Genomic DNA, 15,218 nt, shown 5'->3' with positions numbered 1-15,218 from the left:
TCTAATTACTCAAATTTTATTATTCTATAACTGCAGTGTAAAGAAACCCCATCAAGGCAGCTCTGGGAAATGTACAGCTTCCATAGCCTTTAAACAGAGGTGGGAAGCCCCACGACTGTGTGGAACAAGCCATGAAGAACACAGTTTAGAAAAGAAATGGCTGAGACTTCACCAAAGGTACTTTACAGCATATTCCAGTAACACACACCCTACTGCTTACAAACCAAACAAAGAGCAACATATTATATAAAACATCCCTTGAAACAGGGAAAAAAGATCATTCTGCGGGAATATCATCTTTGGACTCAGCATAAGTTTGCCCCACTTCAGCTTCTGTGGCAGTGGGGACAGGAGCAGCAACAGTTATGGTGCTTTCTGTCTCTGCTAGTGGCATCACTGCCTGGCTTCTGGCCTTGCCTTCCGTGTCCTCCTCCTCAGAAGCTGTCCCACAGGAGGTCTGTTCTTCCAGGGGCTGTTCAGTGTGGGGGTCACTACTGGCCTTGGTTATGTCCACGGGGCCTTCCCCTTCAGCTGGCCCTTCACCGTGCTGTGCAGCTGGCTCTTCTTCCCCCTCTACAGCCCTCACAGCTGCTGTGATCACCTCTGCCAAGACTTCTGCAGCCACCTCCTCTGGTGTCTCTTCCTTATCCTCACCTGCTAAATTGTCATCTCCTTCTATTTCGGGATCTACAGTTTCATTGGTGAAAGGGTCCTCACCCTGGACAGAGGGGAAACACAGATTAGTGCCAAACTATACCATGAAAGTTAATCCTTCAGTCCTTCAGGTTCTTGCAGCCTAGTCTCAGAAAAGATATCTCAGAAAACCTTCACCAAAATTATCTTGGACTTTTTTTCTTTTTTTTTTGATGCCAGGGATTGAATCCAGGGTCTCCCACATGCAAAGCACATGCTCAACCACTGAGCTACACCCTCAGCCCCAATTTCACACTTTCCTGGGTTCCAATAAACTTCCTGCCTCAACCTCCAGAGTAGCTGGGAACATAGGCATGTGCTCCACATTTGGCTTGGATGTTTTTAAAAAACATTTCACCATGATCTGCTCAGCTCTTTATGGCTAGACAATCAGGGTTTCTTATGGTGAGACTCTCCATTACACCACCACTCATCAAGCAGCACCCACCCTAGAGTTCCCAAGTAGGCACCGAGTCTTTGGACATCCCCATTTGTCACATATACCAAGACTGATGCATTCTGCCATCCCTCAATTCTTCAAAAGACTCAGAAATGCTAAATACTGCACCCTGGATATAATCATTCTTCTCCTGCCCACTGGATTCCCAAGCACAAACCTTGAGGTATTTTTCCAGCATCTTCACGATATGTCTGTTGTTCAGAACACTCTTAGCCACATGGAGACTTGTTTTCTTGAACTGTTCAGCAGCCAACTGCAAAGGCAACCAGAGTTTTTTAAAATGGTGAAGAAGAGCCAGAGAACAAACCAGGAGGGCTACACCAAGTTGTCCTGACAGACAACTATCCCTCTTCTTCACTGAGACAAATCTCAACACCAGGCTGCAAGAATGAGAGAAATCAGGCACCAGAGCCTTTGGAATAGAGATAGTGAAACCAAGCAGAAAAGTTTGATCATCATAAGCTGAAAGTTTGGTCATCGTAAGATGAAAGCAGACAGCATTGACACCCATATACCAGAACAGAAGAAAGGCTGAAGCAAGAACATTTACAAATAAGCTATGTAGACTACGTAGGAAAACAGGCAAGACCTTTCAGTATTGGGGGTTTACACTGACTTCGTAACAAGTTCAACAGTAAAAGTCTGATGATTGCACTGGCCAGGCCTGTGGCACAGAACTGTTACCCCAGCACTCAGGAGGCTGAGGCTGGAGGACAAAGAGTTCCAAGGCTAGCCTGGGATGTGTTAAGACCTAGCGTGCACATTCCCTTGCTCATAGACTACTTTTCTGCAGATTCTTAATAATACTGGAAGATGGGTGGCAGCTACTTATGTCTTCTTATTATTAACCAGGTAAAGACAGAGATGCTGAGCCAGGGGGACTGAAGAGCCACATCCACTCTTATCATGTGTGGCTGCTTTTGTCTATCAACAGCAGTTCTGTCAGTGGATACAGATCACATGGCCCACAGAGCAGAAAATGCAGTCATCCCTTGGTGTCTGCCAGGATCAGCTCCAGCTTCTTTCTCAGATAACAAAACCCAAGGGCACTCAAGTCCCTTATATAAGATGGGAGTGGTATTTGCATAAAACTCACTCATATCCTCCCTATACTTCAGAAGACTGTAAGCCAAACATAATGGAAATACTATATAAACAGTTGCTATAATGTGTTTAGGGAATAACAAGGAAAGCCTGTGCATGTTCACGACAGAGCCAACCTCCCCCACCCCCGCCCCGCCCCAATGTTTCCAATCTGTAGTTGGTCTAACCTATGGGTGGGGAATTCACAGGTAAGGAAGGCCAACTGCATTTATGAACTGAGTTCTTACAAAAGTAAGTTGCTGGCCCCTGGATTAAACATTCAACATTAGACACCATCAGCTAGTAAGGACCAAACTCGTCCTGAAATTCAAGTCCCCCCAGGCCACTTGACTCTGAATCACAGTAAGCCTAAGCTTACAGAAGTCCAGCTTTTCCACTTGAGCCACTGTGCCATCCCTTTTTCTTTGTGTTGCGTATTTTCGAGATAGGGTCTCTCAAACTATTTGCCTAGGCTGGCTTCAAACCACAATTCTTCTGATTTCTGCTTCCTAAGTAGCTAGGAATACAGGTGTGAGCCATTGGCTTCCAGCACAAGGAACATTCTTAAATCAAGAGAACTTCAGCTGTTCTAAACAAATTTCTTCCTTCTCTTTTCTAAAGAGACAGAATCTCACTATGTTTATGTTACACACACCGACCTCAAACTCCTGGGCTCAAGTGATCATCTCACCTCACCCTCCCAGTTAGCTGAGATTGCAAGTATACACCACCACATTAAGCTTACATTTTAACAGAAACTTGTTTTTTCCCTTGTGATGCTGGAGATGGAACCCTGGGCCTTTCACATGCTAGGCAAGTACTTTACCACTGAGGTACATCTCTAGCCCTTGTTTTTTAGACAAGGTCTTGTCATATAGCCCAGACTGACTTCGAACGCAACCCTCCTCTCTGAGTCTCAACAGTTCTGAGATTACAGTGTGCATTAGCACACCTGGCTTTAGAAACTGCAGTGAATCTTAACAAGCAAGTAATGGAAGCCCAGGAATGCTTGTGTTAAAAGGGGACTCACCCTGCGGTTGTGGTTGTGATCTGCTGAGTGCAGATGCCGCTGGAGGAGCTGGTGCTGTGCAGGAATCAGCATGTCACAGGCCAGGCAGTGTGCGGCTTCTATCTTCTTAAAGAAGTGCTCCTGGCCTATCCCTGTGATGGAAGCCAATCAAGTGATGCTTTCTTCCTCCCCCAACAAGGCCCACATATCCCGGCAACACTGAAGGTTCAGTTAGGACTGAATGTGAGATAGGCATGGCCTGCCCTATAGGAATGTGGGGTCAGAACACACCGCACACTTCCAGATTTTTTTTTTTGCTAGGCGGGCAGGCAGGCACTTTACCACTTGAGTCACTCCTCCAGCCTTTTTCCTGTTGGGTAATTTTTGAGATAGGGTCTTGCTTTTTGCCCAGGCTACCTTTGAACTGTGATACGGATTACAAGTGCAAGTCACTGGCACCCAGCCTCTACCTACATCCTGGAATTTTACATCATGTCAATTCTCCTCATCCTTCCAGTCTTCTCTCTTTACACCAAGGGGAAAACATCAGGTTACTAAGTGTTATTCCCATAAGCTGCTTGTGGAGCTGTGTTCTCCACAAGGTTAAACTTGGTGTTTCTTTCCATTACTAAGTACTCTTCCCATAGGACTTGAGTTCACATTCCTGTCAGCCCTGTGTTCTATTGGTTTGTTTTCTTTTCAGTGCTGGGGATTGAATGAACCCAAGGCCTCACGCATGCCAGGCAAGCACTGTACCATTGAACTATATCCCAGCTTCTGCTGAGTCTTTTTAAAAAAAAAAATTGGTGGTCTGGGATTTGAACTCAGGGCCTGATGCTTGCTAGGCAGGCACTTTACCACTTGAGCCATTCCACCAGCCCTTTGTTGTGATGGTATTTTCAAGAGAGGGTCTTGTGAACTATGGCTTCAAACTGAAATTCTCTTGATCTCTGCCTCCTGAGTAGCTAGGATTATAGATGTGAGCCACTGACACCTGAGCCCTCCTAAGTTTTAAGTGTCCCATGCTATAGGGGCACCCAGAGTAACCTGCACCCAGGCATCCCAACTCACCTTTGAATGGATCTGGTTTGGGTTTGGGGCTTTCCTTCTCCATCAGTTCCTGACGCCGCTTTTCAATTTTCTTATTCCTGTTTATGATGTACTCCTAGAAGAGGCAGGAGATGGCACAGCATGAATGGCATTTCCCAATTGTACAGAGGTGGGAAGACACTACTGGAGCAGCTCCATGGTCCTCTGTACAGATGTTCTAATCTGGAAAATGAAACCCTGACCACATTCAGGCCTCAGCAAGGGACCTGTCTAGGGATTCTTAGGAAACACTATGGCAGAACTTGAGTGTCCTTTTACCTGGAGGAACTCCACTGTCTTGTCAGGCAGTTTGGTACTTATAAACCGCAGCGTCTCTTTGTGAAATTTGCTTTGCAGATGCTTTTGGATTTCTTCATCTTCAAAGCTACGGAACTTGCACACAGAACAGGCAAACTGAATCCTGGAGAAGGAAGATGAAGAGTGGTAAAGCAGGAATCGCCAGGTAGAGCCGAACTGGAAAAGGAACAGTGATTTCTGAACCAAGGCTTCTGGCTTCTCACAGAGAGACTGAGGAGCAGATATCCAAACCTGTCTGTACAGGCTTGCAAGTACTTCAGGAAAATGATTCACAGAGTGACATAGCAGTCTCTCTGGCCCAAAGCCCCCTCAGACAACTTTCTAAGGTGGTGACTTTAGAACTGTGGACTCTCCAAGCTCCAGCAAACTGCTCTGAAGCCCCAGTATTTAACTCCATACCATCTCTCTGCAGCCAGAGATGATTTATGACAACCTTATTTTATGTGAGAGAAAAATTTCTGAAGACCTCATGCAATTCAAAGCACACAACCCAAGATCAGTTCTCCCACGAACTTTAAATGTAAAGAAAAGGCGTAAAAAATTCTTTCTGTTTATTTATTTATTGCAGCGCTGAGGATAGAACCCAGGTCTTGCACATGCTAGGCAAGCACTCTACCACTCTGCAACTGAGCAACATCACCAACCCTTTGCATCTCTGACAAGGACCATGAGACTTTGCTTTTGACACCACCAATAGAAAAGTGAAAAGGAGAATGCCACAGGTCCCATGCACAGAGCTGTCAGGAAGCTACTGAAGTTATTTCTCTCCGTGACAATCTAAGTTCCTTAGAGATCCTTGGTTACTAGTGCAGAGCCAGAACACAGCCAGGGAGACTGTGGCAAGATTCTAAGTTTGAGGCCTGCCATGACTACATAGCAATTTCCAGGCAACCCTGGGCACAAGTCTGTAGTCCTAGCACTCAGGAGGACTGTGAGTCAAGGATAGCTTGAGCTACATGGGACCCTAGTGAGACCCTGTCTCAAACACTAACAAAATAACTAAACTGAAGTCACTGAGGTCATAGAAGGCTTGCCTAGCATGTCTGAGGTCCTTGGGTTCCATCCCTGGCATCGTAAACCAAATTTAAATAGAAAATCATCTCAGTTTCCATCTACCTATCATTTAACTATTGAAATCAAGGGTTTTGACGAGTTTCTGTACCACTTCAAAAGAAATGATCCTATTTTTCCATTCCTGGCTTCCTGGCCTCTACTGTATCTCTAAACATTTCTCTGCTTAGGAAAATCATGGTCCCATTTGAGCCTTAAGGTAAGGACTCCCCATCAAGTCACAAAGAGAACTGTTTAGAGAGAAGCAGCCATGTATGTTTAAATCCTTAGCAACCAGGTACTTGTATAGTCACTGGTGAATTTGGTTTTTTGTCGGTAACTATTTAATCATTGAACTGTGAGACAGGCCCACAGTGTAGTAATAGCAAAAGTCTCTGGGTTTGGTGTTTTTATATTCTTATTCTATTTCAAGACAGATTCTGTATAGAAAGACCATGTGTATGTGTGTCCTATGTTGATTCCAGATCATCTGAATTTAGACAGGACACCAAAGCACCTTCTTGCCAGCTTTGCTGAGTGAAGGTCACTTTCTGGAATGCCAAATGCTAAGTCAGAAGACAGGACACCTCTCAGGTCCGCTGGAGGGCAAAGGAGTCCCCTGCTGGGCAAAATGTGTCCACAGACCCACCCACAAGGCCACAATCCCATAGGTGGTAAGTTGGCCACAGAGGTTGATTCTCCAAGTAAAAGCAGAATCTCATCTTTTCTACACACTCCCAACTCATCACCCAAGCTTTGTCTCCCACTAACTTTGCTAAGATTTTTCCTGACATGTGGGGTCAGATGAGACCAGGCTCCTGTGTACTCCAAAGGAGGGACAGGCAAGTTTGGGAGAGCCTGAACAGTGCCCTGATCCAACCACCTTCAGTGGAATTCTGTCACTCCTCACATCTGCCTAACCATTGGCTCCTCACCTGTCAGCTGCTCGGTCCCGTGTTCTATCTCTCCTTCTTTGTTTTTCCCGTCTCTTCTTCATTTCCTCGTCTTCGTCGTCCTTTTCACCTGTAACAGAGAAGTACCTTCGAGATACTCTGAGGAGCTTGCAGGAGCTGAGCTCCAGGGCCATGTTAGGGACTGTGGCTTGGCCAGCGCAACCTGTACCCAGTCTTTGCCTCTGCAGGTTGCAATTGCAAGGCTGGGACACCCCAAGGCACTGAGGGGCCGTCAAAGGCTCCTGATAGACAAGAACCTTTAATGAGAACCCAAGAGTTACCTCACTCCCCCATGGCCTGATAGGGCTAGGACAGGCCTGCCCATCCCACTCACATGTGGCCCGCCTGCTCAGTCCTGCCCCAGCCTGCTTGTCCAATCCTATCATTGGGTCTTCTCCCATTGTCACTCAAGGAGAGAAGCAATTCTCCCCAGATAGAGCAGCAGCTGAAAGGCCTCAGGAAATAAAGCAAGCTGCTCTACTGTCCTCTGTCCCACCTCTAGGTGGGCTGTGATGACCATCCTGTTGGCCTCATCTGAACTAGGGCCTCAGCAGGTCTGACAGTCCTTGCTGGCCCAATCTCTATCTTCCATTCACAAAAACCGCCAACCTAGGGCTTTCCCAGGGATGCATGGGAAGCAATCCTAGAAACAAAAATGGGAAAAGACCAATTGGTCTTCCCGTCTGTCCCCTGGGGCTGGCACAGGAGCTCCACAGAGAGCTGTGCAGTCAGCGTCCCAGCATGATGTCAGGCAGGTCCCCAGGCTCAGGGCCAGGGCTGGATGCTGAAAAAAGGTTGGATAAGCATCTGAACTGTAACCCCTACCCCTGATGCCAGTCCCGAGACTGTCCCACGAAGATGGCGACCGGCGTGCGCTGCTCAGAAGCCTCTCAAAAGGACGTGTGGGACTTTTGGCAAGAGGTCACTGCCTGAAACTATGACTGCTGTTTAATAGCAAAGTCATCCCGGGTAGGTAGCAGGACCTGTGCGCAACAAACATGTCACCTTTGCTTTAGCATTTGCCTGGCTGCAGGAGTTGCTAAACGCTTGGTATGGAACCGCGCTATGGACACAACTGCTTCAATAATGAGGGATGGGGGACTTGAAGTTGGCTAAACCTGAGAGCCTAAGAGGGGAAGCCAAGCCAAGGGCCTTCACTTTATGAGAGCAGAGCCAGCCTGTGATCCTTGGGGCAACCAGTTAGGGCAGACCCAGGAAGAGAGAAAGAGAGAAGAGGCTTCTGGGTGTGCTCAAGGCTTCTCCATACCCCCCACAAGGTCTAACCTTGTTCTGCTCTTGCTACTCACTTTGGGCTATGGGTTCTCCTGTCCTGGAAATGATGAGACCTGCTGAGCAATGACCATCTCTTGTGACCTAGGCCTGGGTGCACCAGGCAGGTTGCCCCCACTACCTTGCTCCCAATCCCAGCAGGTAATCTGCTTTGTCCTACGTCTGCAGGCACTGCAGCTGCGAGTATCTGCGGCATAGAGGACAAGGGCACAGCCTTAGGCTCACAACTGAGGAAGAACTGAACACAATGAAGCCCAGGACAGAATAATACAGGGACCTGCACTGGCTGGAAGGGGACACAGAAGATAGGTCGGGGGGGCCTTCTTTCTCCTTGGTTTCTGGAATTCCTTTCTCTACCAGGGGTGTCACAGACACCCAGAGATGTGCTTCCCCCTAGCCACCTTGCAACCTATGTCAAGTGAGGCAAATGAACTCATTTCCCACAAATGCTGCCCCAGACACGTGCAAAGCCTCAGAGCAACTGCTATAGTCTAAGCCCACCAAGCAGTCACAGCCCCTCCATCCCAGCCGCAGGTCCCTCCATGCAGGCTCTGGCTTGCTCAGGAGCCCAGTCAAGGCTGAGTAGTAAGTGTGGAACAAACACAGGAAAGCTGTAAGGGATACTGGGTATGCCTACCTCTCTGCTTCCCGGAGTCGTAGAACTCGTCCTCCTGAAAAAGGGCACATGCAAAGTCGGGCAGTGAGGTGGTAGTTCCAGAATTTGCCACAACCAGCCCAACTTCTTGCCACCACCTGGTGGTCGTGCCCTAGCCTAGGTTGGTGAGCCTTTTAAGAAATAAGCCACAGTGTCTGAGGTAAGGATCAGAGCTGTGAAACAGAGCCTGTCAGGATGACATTTTTGTCTGTAAGTCACTGACTTGCTTTCAGTTCTCTTTACAGCTCTGCACTTCAGAATGCCAAGAGCATGTCTACCACCTGCAGGTTAAGAAGCCCCGTGGGCTGGAATCATGGCTCAAGTGGTAGAATGCCTGCCTAGCAAGCACAGCAGTTCAAAACCTCCAGTAGAATGAACAATCACACATGCCCCAATCTGTGCGATACTAATTCTAGCATTCTTCATTGAAAACGGAATTTTCCTGATGTGTTCTAACACATCAAGTGTATTATTCTTAAGTATCTGAACAGAGCCAATGAATTAGGCAGTGAGTCTAAGATTAAGTTAACAATGGGTTTTATTTAGGGAGATTCCCAAAAGAAGATTTAAGCCAGTTGAAATGGGAACAAGACAGACTTAGAAAAGCTGAAAAATCAAGGAGTAAAAATGTGGTTCAGTGACAAAAGCAGGCCCTGGATTAGACCCTACCCCCTAGCACTGCAAAAAATGAACCCAAACCATAGGACCCTGGAGTAGCTGGTAGGTTTTTTTTTTAGTGGGGGGGTACAGGGAGAAGGGGGTACTGTGGTTTGAACTCAGGGCTTCACACTTGCCATGCACGCATTCTACCAGTTGAGCCAGCCCAGAGAACTTTTTTTAAGGAAGATGATGGTTGCACTTGAAAAATTTTCATCAGATACCTAGGTCAGGTTACCAAATCCAGAGGTAAGTCAAGTAGAGTCTACCAGGGCAGCAGTTCCCACTACTTTGTGAGGAAGAACAATAAAGGAGGAAAGACATCCCACTGAGAAAAAGGGGGCTGACCATAAAGTTGGACTTACACCCCTTAATTCTTCATCTCCTGACCGGAAGTCACCAGCTTCTTCATCTGCCAGACACAAAGAACAGGAAAAATCAGCTGTGATGGTGGCCCCATTCTGTTTTTGCTCTCCCAAATCACTGACCCGTGACAAGTAGGGGCTGAGAGAACTTGGCCACCCATATGTTCCCAGGAGGCAACTGACTCAACATCACGCCCACACTGACCACAAGCCCCCAGGGCGTACCATTTTCGGAAAGATCTCCTTCGCTGTCAGCACGGGCCAGTTTGGCATCTGGCTCCTCATATGTGGGAAACTGCTTCCGCTTCCTGCCCATGCTGTCTGGTCCGAAGCGGTCAAACCCTCTCCTCCTGGGCTATAGATACAAGCACATCCCATGTACTGCTTACCTGGGCCATTAAGATGCCCACAGAAATGAAGAACAGTGTTTCTAAGATCAGAGAACAAAGGCAGGAAACTATCTTTGCAAAAAGCAGAGATATAATATGTTGAAATTCAAAGAAAACCTCATAACTCAGTGAAAGAAACCAAACAAAGACAAGCCTGCATGAGTCCTTCAGTATGAAATGTTCAACAGGCCAATCCACAGACAGGGGAGGCAGGTGAGTGACAGTTAGTGGCTAAGGGAGGGGATAGGGAATGACTGCTAACCATTTTTATATTAATGAAAATGCCTTAAAGCTGGATTGTGTTGATGATGGCACAATCCTATAACCTTACTCAAAGTGGAATTGTACAGTTAAAATCAAGTGGATCTTGTGGTATGTAAACTTTACCTCAGTAATGCTGTTAAGAAAACCAAGGCCAGATGGAACTTTCTAAGAGCTTACCCGATCCCGCATCCGAGGTTGTGACCGGCCACATCCATAAGGCATGGTGTTGTCATAAGTGCCCACCCCCTGCATGCCCATCATGCCATAATCCGGGGCCAAAGACTGGGAGAAGACGGAAGAAGGCGGCCTGCTGGGGGAGGGGCCTCCCAGGCCTCGTCCACCCACGTAGTTCAGCTCATTCCAGGAAGCAGATAGGGGCTCAGAAGAGGCTGAGGGTGGCATAAAGGGGTCACTACGCATGAAAGTGCTGGCGCTGCTCCGGTCCTGGAAGCGGTCCTGGAAGCGGTCCTGGAAGCGGCCCTGGCCCTGTCCCCGGCCCCGCATGAAGCCATCAAGGGAGCCCCGCTCTTGGACTGGGTCCCGGCAGTCACTGTACTGCCCACCAAAACTGCCATTGCGATCAGTCCCCAGGTCAAAGTCATAGTCATAGCTGTAGCTGGGGCGATAGGGATTCTGCTCAGGCAAGCAAGGCCTGGAATCATAGGACTCATATGGCTGGAAGCGGAAGGAGCTGCAAAGGAAGGACAAGCCATCAAAGGTGGCCAGTGGCCCTGCTCAGCCACCCAGGCTGTTCAACTGTCTTCCCTTGGCACAACCTCAATACCTCCCACAAAGGTGACCTCCCTACATTTACAACAGGAAACCAACCACCATGTATCCCACCTAAATTCTCAGAAGGCAAAACATACGAACACCTGCCTTTGAATGCTGCAGAGCCCTTGACCATGAGAATGGTAAAACACAGAAATAAGGAATCTGGGGTCACTCAGTTTAGCCAACCAGCCACTTAGGAAACATGCAAGGAAGTCCTATTGCAATGCTCTGTCTTCCTCCCGCATTGGGTCCAACTCATTCCTGCCACACTTAGGTCGGTGAGAGGCAAGGAAGAGCACTCTCTAAAGAGCGGGCAGATGTGGGCAGGGGTCCCCTGGGAAGAGCTCAAGGCCATAATCACCTCTCCCGGTCCTGTATGCCCTCCCCACTGCTGCCGCTCCCGCCCCTGCCTCCTTCCTTGGACATCATGTCCAAACGCTGGTTGATCTTGGCAATGAGAGAGTCGGAATTGTCAGTGCATGGCTCTGGGCCATAAGAGGCCATGTGCACGGCAGCGCCTCCAGCTGCCAGGCTACCATCACTGGCCTTGGTAGCCTCCCATGAAGTTGGGCCATAGTTATATGTTGCTCCTGCAGGGACAGTGGCGTTTTGGGCACTGTAGTAGTTGTAGTTGTCATAACCTGTCAGAGGGAAGAGTCAAGTCAGGCCTCAGCAGCCACAAGGCTGGCTCACAGCACATACACCTGCTGAAGCAGTCACTGTGCACCAAGAAGGAAAAGGGTTACAGGACCAAGTACTTCTGGCATCACGCCACACTGACCATGTGACAAGCTAAAAGGGAGCAGGAGGCTAGAGAGAGGGGTAGCCTTAGCCCCGATCAGGTTTTCTGAACCGCTAGAACTTGCTTCCTTATCCAAAACCAGGTGACTGAGAGCCCAGGAACAGCAGTTCAGGGTGTTGACAGACCCATGGGAGAGCTACTGATCCCGTAACACAACCCCCCTTCACCCCCACGCTCCCCTGGAGGATAGCCAGGTCTTGGGCCTCAGGAGAGCTTTGCCCATAGCCACAAGAAGGAATGGGGATGGGGTAGCCTGCATCCCAGCCCCTCTGCCCACCTGCTAACCCTTAGAAGAGCTTACCTTGCCAACTGGCCACAGCACTTCCAAATGTACCTTAGAAAAAACAAAAACACACGAGTTCTATTGGCAGAACAACAGTGCCCAACACTTCCCTGAGGGACACTTGTCCCCTCTTCCACCAGAGCCAGGGCTGTGGTGGCAGTGCTCAGGAAGCACCCTTGGTTGCTCCTTGGTACACTCCTTGGTACACATATTTCCTACAGAATGCACACCCAACAGTATCAGAGCTTCTCTCTCAGGCAAGCTCCACTCCCTCAATGACAGCCAGGGAACAGAGGCAGCACACGCCCCAGGAAGCTGATTTGAAGTGGAATACAAGCTGAGTGACCAGTATGGCCAGGGTCCCAGGCAGATCACTTATACAGGCTCAGTTCTCACCAGGAGCCAGAACCCAGGCACTGCCAGCCACACCAACAAAGCACGGGTGGAAAATCATGTCCTCAACTCAACTGAGCAAGGGCATGTTATGTGCCATGGGTGACCTGGGAGGCTTCTTCCTGGAACATAGGTGATGGGTAGAAAAGTGACCCTGCCTCCAATGGTGCTAGGGACACACCCTAAGCATGGAAAACAAAGAAAGTCCCTGTACCCTGGAACACAGGGGTTGGCAGACAGCAAAAAAAACCCCAAAAAACGAAACAAAAAAACCCCACCTCGCCAACTAGAAAGCCCATTCAAGTCCTACAAACAAGCTGAATGCTATGATTCAGACTCTAGGGCAGGGGTCAGCAAAATGCCCTGGGCCAGGCTTAGAGGCATGGCTTAAGTGGTAGACCACCTGTCTCACAAGCACTAGGTCCGGAGTTTAAACCCTAGTACTGAAAAACAAGAAAAAGTTCAGAGTCACATGTAACCCACTGCCTGTTTTTGTAAGACTTCAAGCTGAAAATGGGTTTTATATTTGTAAATAGTCAGAGAAAAACACCTCCAAAGAATATTCAGTGACACCAGTTTTGACAATGAAAGCTATCACCTAAAACTCAAACCAATACAATACAGAAAGTAAATGTTAACATAAGACTATAGTCATTAACGTATCAGCATTAGCTTATTAATTGTAACAAATTTAACCCACCAATGTCCAATGTTTCATTTTGGGGTGGGGGGGAAATGATGTGCTGGAGATAGAACCCAGGGTCTCATGCATATCAGGCAAGCACTCTACCACTTAAGCCCCTTACCAAACAGGACCTACTCACCCTGGGTGTTGGCAGGTCCAGCACTCCATGCCCCATAGCCTGTAAAAGACGACCATGTGTTAAGAGCCTATGGAGCACGGGGACTTCAAAGACACTGAGGAATCTAAACAGATCTCCTCCTAGGAGTCAGTGCAGCCTTACGAGAAGGCGTTATAATACAGCAATACCAGCCCCCTAAAAGCCACTCCTACCAGACTCCACCATCACGTTCCACCAGCCCAAGAGGTCAAAGCACAAAGAGGGGAAGTAGCTTACTTGTATTGCACAAGACAAAGCTGCACAGTTATCTGGACACAGTCCTCCAGGCCTTTTGCCCACCTACACACAGCTAAGAAAGCAGCTCAGATTGCTGCCTGAAGTATCCTGTAACTGGGAATGAATTTAGGAATTCATTGACATAAACTTTGCCCCACTGGGACTCACTTTTTTTTTTTCTTTTTTGTGGTACTGGGGTTTGAACTCAGGACTTTGAGCTTGCAAAGCAGGTGTTCTACCACTTGAGCCACACCTCCAGTCCTAGGACTCCCTTGTGTGACTTTAAACCCTCCAATACTCTTCCGAGTCTTTGTGTTCCAGACCCTCAGCCTGGTCTCAAGGCATCAGACTGTGTTCCTTGCCCCTTTAGACTGGAGCTTGGAAATTGTGTTTTCATTTTTGTGTCCCTGGAAGGCCAGTTTGGCACAGGAGGCTGACTGCCCGTGTCTTCAAAGGACCTCATTTTGATGAAGCAAGGATCTATCTTTATGTTCGTTTCCAGAACAATCCCCAACCATCACTAACAGAATGTCTACTATGTGCTGACACATAGTAGGCCCTCAACAAGTGCTGCCCCTGAATCCAGGAGACTTGATTCGTTGTCCTGCAGTTGAGGTTTACTCTGCTCATGTCTGCAGACTATGCTCATCCCACTCTGTTAAAAGGTGGGCCCTACTGCACCAACACTGAAGCTAAGTGGGAAACGGACACCGCTCCCTTCTATAGAGCCCCTTGGTCCCACCAGGCCACCATAAAGAGATATCTGAAGAATGGCCAACCTGTGTAGACCAAAGAATATCAGGCTTCCAGCTTTGTACAAGATACTCATCGTCTCTCTCTCTCTCTCTCTCTCTCACGGCCAGCACACAGAAAGGATCAGCCAAGTCACCCCCCGGGAACACAGCACCGCGGGGCTGGCAGCGATAGGTCTAAACCAGCGAGGTCCCCACGGCTTCCGGAGCGGGCGCTCCAGGCCACGTGCACTCAGGGAGGTCCAGCCGAGCCCCGCGGGCCTAAAACAGGCGCGGCAAGCTTGGCGAGGAGGGCCCCACGCTCAGCCCGCGATCACAGAAACCCCCTGCCCAGGGCTGGATCGCACTACCGCGCGCCGAAGCTCCTCCCCCACCCCCACCGGCGCCGCCATTTTGTGGCGTCTTCCGAACAGGAAGGCGGGACTGCCAATGCTAGGGTCGCTAGGGCAGGGCAGCGCCGGGACCCACCCGGGTTTAGGGACTGAAACGGCCCAAGGCGCCCCCAGAAGCCAGCTGGAGCGTCAGCCCGCCGAGCCTCGCCCACCTTCTCGAGCTTCGCCGGCCAATCCGCACGCAGAGCCCAGGGAAGAGACTACGCCGAAGCCCAATGAGTGGCACGCGCGCGCTGCACCCGTAGGCCCCGACCCATGAACCCCATGCGGCTGCGGCTTCGTCGCTGGGACAGCAACTTCCCGCTCCGCACCGCACAACCAACACTAACCTCCGTAACCCTGCTCCATGTCTTCGACGCGTCCCGCCAGCAGACCCTCTTTCTAGCTTTCCTCAAGACGCATGCGTTCAACGCACCTCCCGCCGTCCGCTACTGGATGGCCAGGAGCACTCGTCATTCTTTCCATGCG

At 49.1% G+C, this 15,218-nt stretch overlaps 1 protein-coding gene across 2 annotated transcripts; it reads right to left on the bottom strand.

The window, feature by feature from the left end:
* On the bottom strand, positions 1-15,214 carry Akap8 (A-kinase anchoring protein 8). 2 transcript variants are annotated; one of them, XM_020156133.2, is made up of 14 exons: positions 15,080-15,214; positions 13,352-13,390; positions 12,153-12,185; positions 11,411-11,690; positions 10,453-10,966; positions 9,848-9,977; positions 9,623-9,669; positions 8,583-8,616; positions 6,638-6,725; positions 4,614-4,755; positions 4,317-4,410; positions 3,267-3,397; positions 1,311-1,406; positions 1-718 (listed from the first exon to the last, which is right to left on the bottom strand). In XM_020156133.2, exons 1-14 carry the CDS (start codon positions 15,096-15,098, stop codon positions 278-280), a joined length of 2,088 nt encoding a protein of 695 aa, XP_020011722.2. In that variant the 5' UTR covers positions 15,099-15,214; the 3' UTR covers positions 1-277. The 2 variants fall into 2 exon arrangements, with proteins under 2 accessions (XP_020011722.2, XP_073909992.1); XM_074053891.1 differs by lacking the exon at positions 15,080-15,214 and adding an exon at positions 14,903-15,073.
* Positions 15,215-15,218: the final 4 nt, after the last annotated feature.

This window comes from Castor canadensis, chromosome 14, assembly GCF_047511655.1.
Source record: "Castor canadensis chromosome 14, mCasCan1.hap1v2, whole genome shotgun sequence".
Taxonomy (NCBI): Eukaryota; Metazoa; Chordata; class Mammalia; order Rodentia; family Castoridae; genus Castor; species Castor canadensis.
This window is presented reverse-complemented; position numbering and strand designations above follow the sequence as displayed.